Source organism: Podarcis melisellensis, assembly GCF_964234715.1.
Source record: "Podarcis melisellensis genome assembly, chromosome: 9".
In the NCBI taxonomy this organism is placed as follows: Eukaryota; Metazoa; Chordata; class Lepidosauria; order Squamata; family Lacertidae; genus Podarcis; species Podarcis melisellensis.
The window spans coordinates 14940164-14952217 of NC_138541.1; the positions used below are offsets into that span (position 1 = coordinate 14940164).

General features: G+C 44.0%; 1 protein-coding gene across 7 annotated transcripts in view; it reads left to right on the forward strand.

Moving 5' to 3' along the window:
• The window catches only part of AFF1 (ALF transcription elongation factor 1), a 149073-nt gene that overhangs the window by 100272 nt on the left and 36747 nt on the right, over window positions 1-12054 (forward strand). For all 7 annotated transcript variants that reach the window (XM_081924798.1, XM_081924801.1, XM_081924797.1 and 4 more), the window contains one exon: window positions 11436-11480. In XM_081924798.1, coding sequence (XP_081780924.1) covers window positions 11436-11480 — 45 coding nt within the window. The remainder of the gene's footprint in view (window positions 1-11435; window positions 11481-12054) is intronic.

The following is a 12054-nucleotide window of genomic DNA, read 5'->3' on the forward strand; positions in this document are numbered from 1 at the left end:
CATGAAGAACGGGGTAAATTCAGCTTGGCGTTCTTTAAGTGTAGACGTGCTTCTAGATGTCACAGAAAATCTTCCTTCCCTGAATCCAGGGATGTGCCCTAAGTGTGTGAAATAATACTAGACTTCTCAACCTGCCAGCCTATCAGCTGTATGCCTGGCTTTTCTGGAGCTGATCTAAAATGGGTGGGAAACTTCAGCCTGTGGGCAGGATGTGACCCACAGCCAGGTTTCATTCAACCCTCTGGGACGAAGACCCACTCTTGGATTTGATTCTACACACTACTGGATTGTAGCCTCTGCCAGGTTTCCCCTGTGCTAATAAATCCCTCACATTATTTATAATAGTGATGTCCTGTTTATAGCCCTCAAGGTTATAAAGTAATCTCTGTTAAGGGGATAAAACTGACACCTGGTTTTGTCTGTTAGATGTCAAAATATCCCATATTCAGGCTTATGTATCAAATTTCAGAATCAAACCATGGTTTAATGTTCTGGCTTTGGAACAAACTATGGTTTGAACAAACCACACTTCCCTGTATTCAGAACTGCAGTATTTTCACGTCCTTCCCTTGCACGTGGCATGGAGCTGCTGCACACAAACCTACAGGCAACACCTCCTTAAGCCATACTTTAGCATTACACCTGAACCAGATCAGTAAAACAAGCTATTGCTCAGACATAAGCTATAGTTACGGTTTGTCAATCAGACACCTACTCAGTTCACATATAATACTCAGCTAAACTATGAGTTAGTGTGAACAAGCTGGTGCATATTTAGAAAACGATGGCTGCTTTGTTCCTCCAGTTTCGTTGCTGCCTCTCCACCTGGAACTAAGCCATAGTTTGGCTTGGTCTTAGGTCAGCCATAAGTGGTCAGCCAAAGGCAAACCTTGGTTACAGCTTGTGGTTTGTTTCGATAAAGACAAACCACATGCCAGGTTTTGCAGGTATTCTTAAACCAAACTCTGGCTTGAGATACCAGCAGAAATGCTGGAAGACAGCAGGATCAGGGAAGAATCAGAGCAGCTGTGTTATTAAATATATAATGCACCAGATATTTGCTTTTACATTCTAAAGCATAGTTAGCTTTAGTGTTATGCGCGAACCACGCTATTGTACAAAGCCATGGTTGATCTTTAACCAAGATTGGCACAATGGTTCATAAAAGAGGTCCAACCCATTGTACATGTTGATGTCACCTCTTCAGTTATTTGTAAACCTCCTGGGTTTGGGATTCTGTGAACCGAAAACCTTTAAACAAATGTTAAAACAAAAAATTAACATTCAGGCTACCCAGCAATAACTAAAATACCCATTTGAAGAAACCTCCACCCCATCAAAATATGTAAGTATCTCAATAGAAAATTATTCCAAGTTGGTTTGTTGGTAGTATATATTTGCTTCTTTGCTTAAGGCTTAGTTTACGCTAACAGTATTTTGCAGCAGTGCTCCTGGGTGCAATTTCTACTGTTCACAGCCTTAGCTTCTAAGCAGTTTTGACAGCAAAATGTCACTCCATCTGCTTTTTTTTGTTTTTAGCTCTGAATATATTAAATCATGGGTGGCCTACATTTTAGTAACACCAGACAAGTTGGATTTTATACCCCGTGTTGGATAAATATATGCAGTCCCTGCTGTGTTTCTGTTTTTGTTGCCCAAGTATTTCTCTTGGAATCTTAAGAATCCTGTGTTTTTTGTGTAAAGTTTCTAGCCCTCATTTGACTGCAAAGATAATGAAACAGTAATCATTTGTCCCCAAGGCTTAAAATTCAGAATGAGCATAAGAATTACCCTAACGTGTATTACTCCTGATTTCAAAGACAAGTCTCCTGAGTTTGAAGTGACTACTACCAGATCTCTTTAAGTCAGTCCAAATGTTTGAAAGATTACCAGCACAGTCCTATATGTGTGTCTTCAGATGTAAGACCCATTTATGTTCAGTGGAGTTTACTGCCAGGTAAATGTGCATAGGATTGGAACCTTAAGTAGCTGGGCAGTCTTAAGTAGGGTGGTAGTCAGATGAGCATGTTGGAGATTTGGGGTGGAGAGAGAGAGAGAGAGAGAGTGCGTGCAAAGTTAATACACATAACAAGGTCATGTTGATAAGAGGTGTATACTTCCTGAAACATGCTGAGCACTGTATGTGTGGTGCACCAAAATTCTGCACCAAGTAATGCTGTTTGGAACACCGATTTTTTATTTTTTTTATCGGCCTTTAGACGAAGCAGATCAAAAGTGTCTGAGAGGGCTCACCCGGTCTGGCATGTTTGAAAATGCCTGAGTATTTGTTCCCATAGCTGATAGTGTGTTCAAGACGTGTTCATCAAAAGGACTCAAAGCAGAACTCCTATCTCCATAAGCAGCTCTTTACTCTAGCCATAGAAGTTGCCCCGGGAATTCCTGTATCAGAATATTATTGTTGACTGTCAGTCATATAAGCGCACACTGTCCCTTGCTAACATTGTGCAGATTGGCATCGCAGAAATCCACCCCCCTTCACCTGAAACTTCGATGTGAATTTCCTTAAGGGGTAAGAAAAAATACCCTTGAATAGTTAAGAATATGTCACAGTTAATGTCGTCGTCCCCTCACACTTTCATGAAAGATCCTAGGACCTGGCCCTGACCTAGAAACCTCTAAATTGCAGGTGTTTGTGTGTGGTCTTCTGGTGGTGGGTAACAGAAAGTGATTTTGACACATGCTCAGAAGCACGATTGGTGGTTGTTTTGCATGTAGCAGAGAAAAGCTTAGTCATTGAGGACCAGATTAAAGTGTGCGGAGCCTTGGTTCAGTTGAGGTTCTGGTCTTTGTGGCTTTTGGCTTTGGTCATCTCTCTCTTCTATTACAAACTCTTCTGCTCTTGTGAGGCCTGCGCTAAAGTTAGCTGGACACATAGGAGTGAAATGAGGACACCACTGGCAGTCTCCAGCCTAATTTCCCTTGCCGTTTTGTGGAAATCAAGCAGGCCCGGGAAAAAGGGAAAAAAATCTCCACGTGGCAAGTCATCCAAGTTCTCCTTGAGAGGGGGAACAAAAAAAGAAAAAGAAAAGAAAACCTAATCCCTACTGAAAATGGAATTTAATAGAAACTGAATGCAGATGCCTTGACAAGTCACTGATTTCAAAATCCGACTCTCCAGAAAGTAACAAGGGTTATGGCTTAAATCACCCTTTGGCTCCGAGTGTAAAAAGCATAAATCTGGTAGCCAAGTAAAGGCAATAATAAGTAATAAAATTCTAGATATATAGCCTTGCTGCAATGCATTGCTTATAGGTAGCAGTCAAAAGAGCTATAAAAGTTCCATTCAAGGGGGTGGGGAAGCACAGTTCAGTCAAACTGAAATAGAATCACAGTGCAGTCCTAGACAGGTCTACTCAGAAGTAAGCCCCATTGACTTCAATGAAACTTGCTGCAAGGCAAGTGTGTATAGCATTGCAGTGTAGTATTAGGTATTCTCACTGGCCTGGTTCTCATCTAAAACAATTGGCTTATTGTAATGTGCAACGCTGCTGAAATCGGGCCACTTTTACCCTTTCCTTTTCCGATTTGAGAAAACAAACCACAGTGCTGGCTTAGCATTACACACGAACCAGTGCTCATGCGTCTCTTCTCTCCAAACCCGTGATAGAAAGCCAGTTGTGTGTAACACTAAGCCAATGCTTGTGATGTGCACACTGTCAGCTCAGCTCAGCAAAGGTCAAGACAGGACAGGTGTAATTTGAGCGGTGTGCACCAGCACACTGCTCATTCACAGTAAACCATGGTTTGTTTCTAACCATGGCTTACCATTGTGTGTGAATGGGATCAGTGGCAGCAGCTATCCTGGTTCTCAAGCAAAGGTTCTTCATAAACCCAGCCAGATGGGTGGGGTATAAATAATTTATTATTATTATTATTATTATTATTATTATTATTATTATTATTAAGGTGGCCTATAAAGGTTGTTAAACAAATGGATAGTTGGAGAGGCCCTGGATCGAACCCAGGACTTTATCACTGAGCTATGGCTAGTCCCTGACAAACTTGCATCATCAACTTTCCATGTATGTTACCCTTCTCATCCACCCTGCTCCTCTGTTTCTTTCTTGGGACTCTCCTTTCCCAGATTCCTCTCAAGTCATTGCGTGGCTTCCATATCTCAAGGGGGTTTGGCTTCATCCCACGATCGGGCTTGCAGAAACCACTTTTTAAAATGAGCACATAAACTTTCACTCACCCAGAGGAACGCTGGCTCTATTTAAATTCATTGTTCATTCAGTTTTTCCTTACTCATTTAAAGGAAATCCACAAAACACTCCTAGCTTCTAGGTTCCCAAGCCATGCAATCAACAAAATTATATGCTCCTCATGGTGAGATTCTGCAACCTAACCGTAGTAGCTGTGGGCACGTTGTGCAGCATCGAAGTCCACATCGGATGTGTGTCGCAGACTGGAGAGCGTTTTATTCGTATGTGTGGTCCGATGGAACAGAGCCTCAGACTTGGTCTTAGGAAAAGACAGCTTAGCTGTGAACTCTCTGGGTGGCCTTATAAGCCAAGCCCCTCTAGCTTTCGTACTCAATTCCCAATTTGTAAAATGAGAGCAATTCTGTCATAGGACAGGCAAGCAAACAAACAAACAAACAAACAAAAACTAGAAGCACTTCAGTCATGAAAACCGTAATGTAAACAGTTCGTGATGATAGCCACATTTTCTCCACGCACCTCCGCTCAGAAGTCTTGTTTTACTTCTTATTTTTTTGAAACTTCTTGGCTTCGTAATTGTATTTCCAAATTTACTTCTGCAAGCGGGAGTGCTAACAAAGAGCAGGTTGTTCAGGGTTCTGACAAGAACCTAGGCAGAACTCCAGAAGGAAAGGTAGCTATTCTGGGCAGCTTGCTTCCCATACGTCTTTCCCAGTCTCTTACTGTTTTCTGTACAAAGTAGTTCAGTTTGTTGCTGTTGATCTGTACTGTATGGTTAGCTGGAAGTTGTTGGTTGTTGTCTGCCACCCCCTACACCAGTTTGTCTACATACACACACACACACACACACACACACACACACACACACAGCACCACTCTTTCTCCATCTGTGCTGAACAATGGAAATCTCTCCTATGCTTTGCACATTGATTTTGTGAAAATACTGTAGCCCTAAAAAGAAGCAAATACGCTAACCATGGATTTTCTCTTTTTACCGTCTCACCTAGAATTTGCTCTTACTGGCAAGGGCTCTCCAGCTACCCAGCCTTTCTTAAACTGGGGAGGTCATGATTCTCAGGGCTGATCTTTCCATTAGGTGAATGGATGCAACAGCCTCAGGTGGCAGGTCTGGGAACAGCCGTCCAATCCACTCCCCCAAGCTTACTTCTACTGGCTAGCCCAGGGGTCGGCAAACTAAGGTCCGTGGGCCGGTTCAGGCCCAATTGCCTTCAGGATCCGGCCCGTGGACCGTCCATGGATCCCCGTGGGGGTTCTGTTCGGTTGGGCTGCACCATTTCCCCCCTGGCGCCATTCCTTTTCCCCCTTCTGCCTCCCACACACCACGGCGGCGCCTCCTCCCTCCCTCCCTCCCTCCTCCTGGCTTCTCCCCACCCTGCCTAGAGGAGGAAGGGGGCTGGGCTGAGCTGGCTGAGCGCCATTTTAAGCAGCCCCTCTCCAGAGCCAGCCCTTTCACGCCACTCATCCCCCCGCCACTGCCACCCTGGTGCTCCTGTGGGCCAGAGAGCGGAGCGGATGAGCTCGCTCTGCCTACTCACGAGAAGCAGCAACGGTGGTGGTGGCAGCCCCTGGGAAGCTAAGTGCAGCGGCTGGGGGTGGGTGGGGAGGAAGACTACTTGCCCCCCTTGTGGGATATTTTATAGTTACTATAACATTTTTTCTTCTGGTTCTTGGCATTGTTTTATGCCACTGCAAAAAAAAACTTTCATGGGATGCTTGAAGGCGAAATCCAACCCACCCCCAGGTCCTCTGTAGTGTGAAGCAGGGAATGATGAGATGATGTGAGAGGTCCTATCTGGCACTGCCAAATAGCGTGAGCTGGGTGTGGGGAGGACCGCTGCCAAAGAAGCAGTGGCAAAGCAAACAGAAGTCAGCGGCAAGGGACAGGGTGCTTCAGCACTGCTAATGCAGAAGGGATGAAGAAGAGCAGCAGCAAAGCCAATGGTTGCTCAGACAGCTCAGTCTCTCGCATCAGCCCTGGCATGGATTGAAGTTGGGATCATCTTGTTGTAAAGGATGTGTTCTGGCACCGAGATACAGTCCCTTATATAAAGGAACACAACTGTTGGTTGCACACCACAAGATACTCCCCTGTTTGTTTCCTAATCACATTTCTGTACTCTGTATTTTGCCAACACAACTCTTGATTTCGGCTTTTGATTTATGTAGATGCATAAATTAACTCAGAAGTTGAGATAAGGTTAGTCCTTCTTGCATTATCAGATGCGCTTGGCTCTACAGGCTGACATGAAACACCCAGAACCCTTAACCACTTTGTGTGTGTATTGTTAACCTCTCTTGAGTGCAGCCCTTTGTGGGAAAGTGTTGCTCAGTTTGAAATCTAATATAACCAAAGTTAAGAAAGCTTGCAAGCTTGCAGAATCCCTTACAAGTTATTCCTTCCCTTCTTCCAATGTCTTTAACCACAGTTAAGGTATATATCTGAACTGACCATGAGCTAAAAGTTCTGTATCCATACCGGTATTAAGACAACTCCATATGGTCGCATATCATAATTGTTATTCTCTTGTTACTTGTTCATTTTTCCCAGTACAGCTCTGCTCAACCTACTCTTATTGGCCTTATTCAGACATCACACTAAACAATGGCTATGAGACATGAATGAGCCCTAATAATCTTTTTCAGAGATCATGCGCTCCCCTCTCCTGTGTGGCTAGGAGTTCAGAATTTCTGCCTTTATGTAACCACAGTATGTCAGAATATCCAAAGTGAGTTTAATATTAACTGTGGTTAGTTTAAAATAAACTTCAAACCACAGTTTCTGTAGCTGGCTTGTTTAACCATAGTTAATGTTGAACACGGTTTACAGGTTTGTGGCAATCTATCTCCCCCAATTGTGTGCCTGAAAATTACAGCACATCACTTCAGGAAAGAAGTCAACAATGACTTGAATCATGATGGCAGTTGCAGCAAACATATCTGAGCTTTGTAAATACTCCATCTCAGCACTGTAGAGCAGGCATTTATCACCAAAATCCCTTTTCATTTTGCCCACTGACTGGTTCCGTGAAACCTGGAAATTTGCATACTCCTAATGCAGCTTTGATATCATCTAGTAATAGGTGTGCCATTTTGCCTCCTACTTCTGCCTAAAGCACATCAAAGCAAGTGCCCTTTCTTTATCGACTGGTTCTGCAAGTTAATAAAAAGAAGAGAAGTGGGGGCTTTTAACTGGGAATAACCACCCTTCAGATGGGCTCTTAAAAATAAAAATTACACAGGCAGTATTTGGCTTAGTTATACCTTAGTTCCTCAGTGTTGGTCTTCAGTGAAACAAAAACTTGTTTTGCATCCAGAAGGTTTTATTGCTTTATGGGTGTTATAAACAACACTGTGTGTTTGCAGTAGGCACTGCTAAGTAACAAGAGAGCTCTGCTATTTGTAGCACAGTGAGAGTTAGTGTGACAAGTGTATGGCAATGACAGCAATGAGCCAGGTAGCCCCTGATTTGAATCTCACCTTGGCAAGGCAATTCAGTAGGTGCTCTTAGGCTACTCTCATCTCTGAGGACTTGAGTAAGCACTGACCCAGGGCTCAGGTAATGGTGACGGTGGTTGAGCTCAGAGTGCCTTTAATGAATTCCTTAAACTCCTCCCCTTGAACTTGCCTCCCCCAATTTAAGCCAAATCATCACCACTCTGTATCCTCCTAAGAGCAGTACAGTGGTACCTCGGGTTAAGAACTTAACTCGTTCCGGAGGTCCGTTCTTAACTTGAAACTGTTCTTAACCTGAGGTACCACTAGTGGGGCCTCCCATTGCTGCCATGCCGCCACCGCACAATTTCTATTCTCATCCTGAAGCAAAGTTCTTAACCCGAGGTACTATTTCTGGGTCAGCGGCGTCTGTAACCTGAAGCATCTGTAACCCGAGGTACCAGTGTATCAAGAGAAGGCCGAAAAATAGGTAAAAGTGCCGGTCTCCCAACCACCCGGTAATTTCAGAACTGCTTCAGCCAACCAGTTTCCAAGCAAGGTTATCTTCTGGCTAGTAAGCAAACTTTGCAAAAGTTAATGTTTGGAATTGGCATCTCAAGGACATAGGCTGTTGGCTTCTGTTGTTACAGTGCAAAGATAAAATATTTTCCATACAGAATAAATAATATTCTGCTTAGAAAGGGGAGTGGGGTGAGGGGAGATGAGGGCAAGGAGAGTTCCTCTGGTAGCCTGATAGCAATAGGGCAGAGTGTCCCGATGTGTCATTCCTGGTAGCCAAGTGTTTTTCCCTTTTGATAATGTGGATTCTGGAAAGTGGAGTGGGTACAACCCACCATGCAGTTCTTCACTCCCCTGATTGATCAGGAGCTACATATGTGGGGGCTATGTTCTGGGGGCCGCACCTAAAGGCAAATCCCGTATAGTCAAAACCAATTGGGTTCAGTGGTGGGTGGAATTGCCAGAGTCATTTTCCCCAGAACCTTGCCCCCTTTCTGCCTATTTTATTTTACCGCCAGCATAAAGCTGAATGTGCACAAGTTAAAATGCACGCAAGTTGCAAACTTACTGTAGCTGCAGTTCATTTGAATCAGATGTGCAGAGGAGAACTCTCCAGTGGGAGTGCGCCCAAAATGTGTTTGCCAGGCTTTGGAGTTGCTTGCAAGGTATAAAATGGCAGATATGTTTTGAATCCTTGCTGTGATCAAAAACTTCCATCTTGCAGCTCCACAGGACCCCGACCTCACGTCCACAGTTCATAAACGCGTAGCATCTGAATGTTATTATTTTTCTGAATTAAACCTCTAACATTTGAAAATCAAAGAGGATAATTGAGATGATGCCGTCAAGATAACAAAAGCATAGATTTTAGTATCTGTATTTATTCCAGCTATATTTCTGAATATATACTGTATGTTTAAAGCCACATTGATGTTCAGCGCTGCCTGTGCTACAAACATGGATAGTAGATGAAAGTCTTCCTTATACTCTGTACATTTTTATGTCCGGTTTAGCTTGCAGGCGAGGTATGCTTGTTAGATAGTTTAATTGAGTTATGCAGCAGTCAGGCTTGAGCAAAACATAGCCTAATTTGCAGTCCAGCTAAGGTTCTGCACAGAACTCTGATGAAGGATTTTTGGTTTTGCAAGACTTGTTTTCATTGGCTGTCATTCATGACTTTTGGCAAGGAATAATGAGCAGAATCATTTAAGGGAGCGAGGATACTCTAGGGAGGTCGTGTTGAGCAGAGCAGTGGTCATCAATAAGGTGAAACAGAGGCTTAAAGATAAGGTTGGACAAAGCTTTGGGAAGCTTTAAAAGTGAGGTCAAGAAGTTGAGTGCATGAAGGAAAGAAGAGCCAGTGAGAGCAGTGGCGTAGCGTGGGTTGTCAGCACCCGGGGCAAGGCAAGTAATTTGCATCCCCTAACCTGAGTGAGCCAGGTAGGGGCAAAGAGTTGCGAGTGCGAGCGCGCCCCCCCCCAGATGTTGCGCCTGGTGCGGCCGCCCCCCTGCACCCCCCACGCTACGCCACTGAGTGAGAGTACAATGTCTTGGAGCCAGGCTGTAGCTCATTGGTAGAGCACTTGATTTGCAGGCAGAAAGTACCAGGGTCAACCCCAGGGAACTTCATTTTTTCATTTCTTTTAAGGGTTAGTTAGCAAATGGTGTGAAATAGCTCTGCCTCAGGCCCTGAAGAACTGATACAAGAACTGGACTCAGTTGATAGGTCCTTTGATCAGATACATGGCATCTTCCTAGGTTCCAGGGAAGGGATTTGGGGGAAGGCGTTGCGTGGTCTGAGAGACTGGAGAGGTGGATGATTTTGGCAGTGGCGTTTTGGATAGAGGTGAGATGATAGAAATGTGAAAATGGGAGGGCCAGAAAGGAGAAGGCTGCAGTAGGCAAGATGGGAGCTGACTAGCACAAAGAACCTGAATTTTAGCCGAGAGGAGTGGATGGGTTTTAATTATGTTGCGTTCTTGAATAGGGAGATGCAATGTGGTTTGGCAACTCTTTTGATGTGGTGGAGGGCGAAGGAGAAGAGAAAAGTCGTGGAGAGAGGGGCATGGAAGGAAATGTGAACATTTTAGCCTTTCGGCTTTACAGCTTGTGCCATCTCCTTGAAAATACATGCAAGATAGCACACGAGGCAGCAGAGGTTTAGGATTGGAGTCTTCCTTCTCCTTGATGGGCTACCTTCCCAGGTTGATGAGCCCAATCTGTGCCTCATTTCCCTCTGCAGCACATTGCCAGAGCCTGTCTTCGCATGCAGGGGAAGTCCTTAAGTCATTGAAGGTTTGAGACCCATTGAAGGCTACCCTCACATGGTTTAGCTGGCCAGTTAAAACCATTCCCAGGGTGTGGCTGCTGTCACATGCTTACATCTTCTAGGAGCCACAGGTGATAGCTGTGGGGAACAAAGATGGACAAACTAACCCAGAAGGAGCCCAAGGTGTCCCCCACCAGAGGTATTACCCCTCCCCAACACCCCATACATTCAATAATCTGATACTATCGTCATTATATATATTTTGTTCATTCTCCCCCCCCCCCAATGAGCTTTTTATTTTTTGAATGTTGCCTTCTACTTTCTTTAAGCTTCTGTCTATCACAGCAGAGCTTACTGCTGGGTGTTCGAATACGAACTAAATGTTGGGTTAATCTGCTGAAGTCTAGCTGAGACTTGCCTTGTTCTCTACTGTGAGCAGAAAGCCCAGAGCCTTTAAGCTCTCCTGCGTGGGTGTGGTGGACAAAGGTGAATTTCTAAGTGTTTCTGTAACAAAGCAACGGGTGTGGCGCCAATATCTTAGAAGAGACACCGAGTATATCCTCTGCACTGGCCTTTTATTCCTTGGAGGGGCAGCCTCCTGCAGCGATTACTTTGTGTTCTTCCAACCGGCGGCAAAAATAGTTAACTACATAAAGAGACAGCGTGATATAGGAGCTTCTCTCTTTAAGATACCTCACTGGGAGATGTGGTGCCTCTCTGGCATGCAGCAATTCACATTGCTAGGAGAGTAAACTTCATGTGTGTGGGGGGGGGGGGTGCAGTTTAATTGAAGAGAAGGAAGCCCCTCCTGAGAGCACTTAAGTGAGGAAAGGAAATCTTTCCCCTAAACAGGGTTCCTGATAACAGTGTTCATAAATACCACGCTTTCATTCGTCATACTCAACGTCAATAAAACAGCTGTTTAAGCAAACCTTTACATTTCTGCTTGTGAATTTGGACCAGTCCATGGAATAACCCCCACTTTTTTTTTTATCCTGGTTGTTTTCCAGCAATCGTTCTCCAATGAAGTCCATTGTGTTGAAGAAATTTTAAAGGTGAGTGTATCTGCCTTTGGTTGGTGTGTGCTTTAAGCAACAGATGTGGGCAGCAGAACCATTTATTTCTGCTGTGTAAAGGAAGGAATTGCTTGTTTTTTTCTGTGGCTAGCTACAGGGTGTGAATTCAAAGGTTGTTTGCTTTGGATGAACAATAAAGGTTTCCTTTGAAATGCTTCAAACTGCCCAACCTGAATGTTTCTGGGCAATCCTTGTAATAGGTCTGAAACAAAACCATGTGTTTCATATTTTCTAAATTGCTAGCCCTAGATAACATACTGTATGTAGATACGACCTTTGTATGCTGTGAAGTTCTGTGGGTGGTTCACGATAAATAAGCAAACAATTGAAATTTCAAGTAAAACATTTTTTTAAAGAAACACTTTTTTAAAAGGAACAGGAAGAGATACAAAAATTCAGCCGTGAGTTTTGGTTTGTTGCAAGATCTCATTTTCAACTGCATCCTCAAAATTAAAAGCACATAAAAAAACAAACAGAGGCCCAGACCATCTGTATTTTTTTAAAAAAGATCTAGGTGAACAGAAAGTTACTGAAAAGGCCACAAAGATGGGCA